The 5,000-nt window shown below is 37.4% G+C and overlaps 1 protein-coding gene across 2 annotated transcripts in view; it reads right to left on the bottom strand.

The window, feature by feature from the left end:
- Positions 1 to 5,000, bottom strand: part of NFAT (nuclear factor of activated T cells 3) — an 83,275-nt gene that overhangs the window by 23,456 nt on the left and 54,819 nt on the right. Inside the window, exons 3-4 of one of the 2 annotated variants that reach the window (XM_086537083.1) lie at positions 4,751 to 5,000; positions 3,695 to 4,054 (exon numbers count right to left, since the gene is read on the bottom strand). The exon at positions 4,751 to 5,000 is cut by the window's right edge and continues 34 nt beyond it. In XM_086537083.1, the coding sequence (XP_086393209.1) occupies positions 3,695 to 4,054; positions 4,751 to 5,000 (610 nt within the window). The remainder of the gene's footprint in view (positions 1 to 3,694; positions 4,055 to 4,750) is intronic. The other variant, XM_086537088.1, reaches the window with a different exon arrangement.

Here is a 5,000-nt window from a genome sequence, read left to right as displayed (position 1 = left end):
ATATATATATATATATATATTACTACAAAATATGATGGATATTTAGAGTAACACTTTCTTTTCTCTGAAATATAGAAATAAAGAAAAAAAAATCTTGTTCCAAACTATTTGAGGATTTGAATGAAGTGATACCCTTGGAATTTGCCTGAGAAAAGTGGAGGTTGTACTGTACAAGGAGTTCCTTACTCAATATTATGATAATTCATGTTAGTCATTCCCAAAAGACTCTATATTCATTACATTTAGTTGTTAGTCATGCTTCCTCTGACTTTATTTAGTATCTAACTAGAAAAAAAAAATGAAGATAATTCTTTCCTTCTATTGCTGGGTGTCTATGGCTAGATTTGTTTATCCATTTACACGTAATAATAGAGCTCAAACAAAATAATACAAAATGGATGTTACGACTATGAAAATACTTCCTGTATAATTTGAAAAGGTTAATTCACAAGTAACAAAATACAGAAAAAAGAAAGGAGAGGTAGAAGACAAATAGAAAAAAGGCAGTCATTATGAAAACAAGTTAACAAGGATCTACTATGATCTAAGAACTTCAACTCTGAAGAACTAGATACAAAGAGAATGAACGATGAGAGGGAGAGATGAGAAGAGAACGCAAGAAGATGGAAGGGGAGAAATGGGTAGCACTGGCTGGCAGACCTTAATCAAGAGAAACACATACTTTGATACCCACAATTAATCTTTTTCTTTTTTTCTCTTTTTAAAAATCTTTTCTTCATTACTTGTGAGCATTAAATCCTATATAATCAGCAAAAGAAAACACTGTATGAATGCTTACACCATGCTCATCCTTCAAGAAGATATGGTTACTACTCACTATCATCTAAACACTTATTGATATTAACCCATTGCAAACGGGTGTCATGACATACACGACGGCACCGATTTGGGCTAAAAGGCGGGTGTCAATGTGTACGTGACACGACATCGGGATCTTCTCACAGTTGAAGGACACACACAGTCATGAGGTATTATGGCTGTAAAAGCCTTAGCTCCAGAGCTACACGGTTCTAAAGTCAGCCTAAAACTGCATTTTATAATGGATTCATGGAAAAATATCGTTAGGCTACTCTCCGTTACCAAGAAGGCGGAGAAAACACTTTCCCCACCCCTCTAATTTTTAGCTGGTGCCGCTAGTGTCGTAGACCACCTGTCCTAATGACTGCAATGGGTTAATGCAAAGTCTGGTTCCAGATAACAAATGGACTTTCGTTCTTTGGAGATTTAATTACCCTTCCCATGCTATTATTTATGAACACTTTATTTCAAAATTACAATTACAAGATTTAAAGAACTAGAGGAGGAATTATCCCCCTCCATCAAAACTGGCCATATTGTGACTAAAAATTTAAAGAAAACTGTATAGAAAAAAAACAATGTTTTCCCGTGGGGTCACCCTAAGAATATCACTTTGTGTGAGAACATATTCTGTAAAATGCCCAAAGATGTTAGAATAAAAGCAATTTTTTTTTTCTTCAAAAATACGAAAAATAACAATAATAGCAATTTGTAAAATATGTCATATGTTTTAAAAGAAAAACATACACAGCAAAAAAGATGCAAATTTAACATAAAACTAACCATAAAGGTCAAAATAGCTTCAAGACTCATCTTTGGAAGGATGAACCAAATACATCAAAATCTATCTGTATTGGTACAGCAAATGCATCAAAATATATCTGTATTATTTTAGTTCATTCATTGATACCTAACCACTATACCACACCATTTAATATCAAATTTGCACATTTTCTTGCTGTGGTGGTCTTTTTACTAATTTTCTTTTATATTGTATTGTGCTTGTGTATTTCTTATGTTCCTAATACTATTTGTGTAAGTAAAATGAAAGGGGTAATCTCCCTGAAATAACTGTTATAAATATGTTTTGTCTAATTAAGCTGTGATTGACAAAAATTATAAATTAAAAATCATTCAAGAGTGTTTTGTCCATGGTATTTCACACTATATATATATATATATATATATATATATATATATATATATATATATATATATATATATATATATAACTCACTATACTTCATATACTTATTAGGATTAGTTAAAGCAGTTACTTAATTAACATGAATTAACATGTTAATGGGACTAAATATTATGATTTTTTTTTATACACTACAGTAGAGGCAAATATTCTATTTCTTATTTATTCATGTACAAGTAGAGTTATGAACATATCTTTATAAACAGGCATTATTCATTTCACACAAAAAAAAAGAATCATTATGCTCATCACTCCAGTTAATCAAAAAGAAATATGAGCAGGATAAAATCTTGAGTTAAAACGTTAGCAGAATACAAAGGGAAAAAAAATAGTGGACATACTACTTCTACTATCTTGCTTGTTAACACACTATCAATATAATTTCTTTGACATTATCCTGCTGTGACATTAATTATATTGTCAGGTTTTGAAATCTAAAGGTGATATAATTTAACATTGCATTCATTTTGTTTATGTTTCTATTATACTGTTTAGTAAATAAATGTGTGTGTGTGTGTGTGTGTGTGTGTGTGTGTGTGTGTGTGTGTGTGTGTGTGTGTGTGTGTGTGTATGTGTGTGTGTGTGTGTATGTGTATGTGTATGTGTATGTGTATGTGTATGTGTATGTGTATGTGTGTGTGTGTGTGTGTGTGTGTGTGTGTGTGTGTGTGTGTGTGTGTGTGTGTGTGTGTGTGTGTGTGTGTGTGTGTGTGTGTGTGTGTGTGTGTGTGTGTGTGTGTGTGTGTGTGTACATGTGCCTGTGCCTGTGCGTGTGTGTGTGTGTGTATGTGCATTTGCGTGTATGTTTATTTTACAGTTACAGTATAAAGTTTAAGGTTTTTAAATACTGTCTAAGGGCACAGTCTCTAAATGTTTATACATACTTTATCTAAATTTTGACTGGGCTTTTTACTATCACTGGAAATCTACAGTAAGAGTAAAACATGTGATTTTATTGTGAAATAACTCTTAGGTGTTGATTTAAAAGCTGCTTGCAATTTCCTATGTCTTTTCTGCAAGCTTTAAAACTGTGAATTCTATAATAATTTTTGTTGTGCAAAATACGGCATGCTATCTATCTCATATGTCAAAAATGCAAAGCAGCTTCTCTTCTCAGCAAACAGTGCAGTAATAATAATCAGGGAAATTTTCTTTAAATAAGAAAGGAATTCTTTTATGGAATGCTGTTCGTAAAGTTAACTGTGTCTACAAGCACACCCATGAGAAGATGGACTTTGGTGCAAGCAATACAGCGGTAGATCTGTGTTGTGGACATATGTCTGATGCTGAAGGCCTTGGAATACTATTCTGGGTTACTAGTCTGCATCTCAACAGGACATTACTTATTTTCTGTCTATATTGTTTCTATGGTACATTTTCCTTTACTATTGTCATGACTAAGAGCACTTTTTTACAAACATAAAAGAAGGTCCTGTGAAATACAGCATATATAAATACAGATGGACAGAAATGCGTAAATATAAAATGTGGGGTCAGGTGTCAGGCCTTTATATCTTCTACATTCCCACACTCTTCAACAACCAAATCTGGAAAATGAAAGAGCTAGAGTGTGGGGAGCTCTGACCCCATGAAGAAATGGTGGGATGTATTTATGGTGTGAGAAAGGTCGGCCCGTGCCCTGGGGAGGGTGGGAGGTGTGAAGGTGCCTACCTTATGGCCTGCATTTCCAAGTGCCACAGGCCCGGTGGGGGGGCAGTTGGAGGGGAAGGTGGTGGTGGTGCTGGCTGCTGGCAGCTCAGATACAACATCATCAGTGACAGAGGAACCCCCGTGGCTGAGGGAGGCTGCGGCCAGCAAGGGCCGTACACTGTGGGAGGTGTTCCACTCCTTGTCTGCACCACTGGACGTCACTGCACCATGGGTGTTCCCCGTTTGGCTGGTGCCATTACTGATGGTGGGTTGCGTTGTGGGGGGATAAGCCCCAACCGCAACATTCCCTGGGCTTTTCTGGCTGGTTGGTGTACCCTGCACGACTCCACCACCTTGCAACAAACTGACTAGCAACAGTTTCTGTAAGGACACAACCCAAACGGGACACCAGGGTGAGACATCCACCAGCGGTGGTGAGGAAACACAAGGACATGTGAGCCTCCTTCCACCCCAGGCTGATACTTACGTGTTCTGGTTCCATTTCTGGTCCCCTAGCGGCTTGGCAAAACTCAATGTAACAGAGCAAGCTGTGCAAATAAATGTGCTGAGAACTTCGTGCTTACATGCTATCACTGACATTCGCAATATAAGCAGTGTTCATTTCTTCTTTCTTTTCCTTCTTTTTTTTTGCCAATAAGTATAGCTGATTAATCAGCAGAGCAAAGAGGATTATTGATAAACGCTTTAACTGTCAATAATGTACTATAAACTGATTTCTTATTTTTTTTCATGACTTCAATATGTTTTCTCAAAAATAATAATAAAAAAACTTGTAGATGTGTCTTTCCATGTCTTATGATGGAACTTTGCAACTACAATATCAGTGATGATTGTAAGAAGCACAAACTTTAATTCTCTCTCTCTCTCTCTTTTTGCATTTCTTTCTTTCTCACTGGAGTGACATGTATTTTTTTTCTCTTCGCGACCAATAGCTACAGGATGATTAGACTGTTTCCAGGCTTGACTCTGCAAATGCATAAGAAAAAGGACCCCATAATGGAGAGGTAATGATGGCACCCTAGTCCCAGTCTCGAGAAAGATTCGTGGCATACATACCGTCTGGGGGACCATGGTAAGCGAAGGCAGGACCGATGGCAGCGTGGCAGCAGATGCAGCAGCGGCAACGGAGGCAGAAGAGGTGGCAGCTGTAGTGGCAGCAGCACTGCTACTGTTCAAGGTGGCACTCCCCGGGGACGAGAGCAGCGATGACTCTGAGTCTAAGGACTGGTCGCCACCAAAGCCTGAGTCCTCATCTAAGACGAGAGAGTGCGAGGGCGGAGGAGGAGGGAGGGATACCTTGGATGAC

This window comes from Penaeus japonicus, unplaced genomic scaffold, assembly GCF_977035675.1.
Source record: "Penaeus japonicus unplaced genomic scaffold, GWHDUDI00000001_assembly GWHDUDI00000001, whole genome shotgun sequence".
Taxonomy (NCBI): Eukaryota; Metazoa; Arthropoda; class Malacostraca; order Decapoda; family Penaeidae; genus Penaeus; species Penaeus japonicus.
Note: the sequence above shows the minus strand (reverse complement) of the source record. Positions and strands in the feature narration are given on the sequence as shown.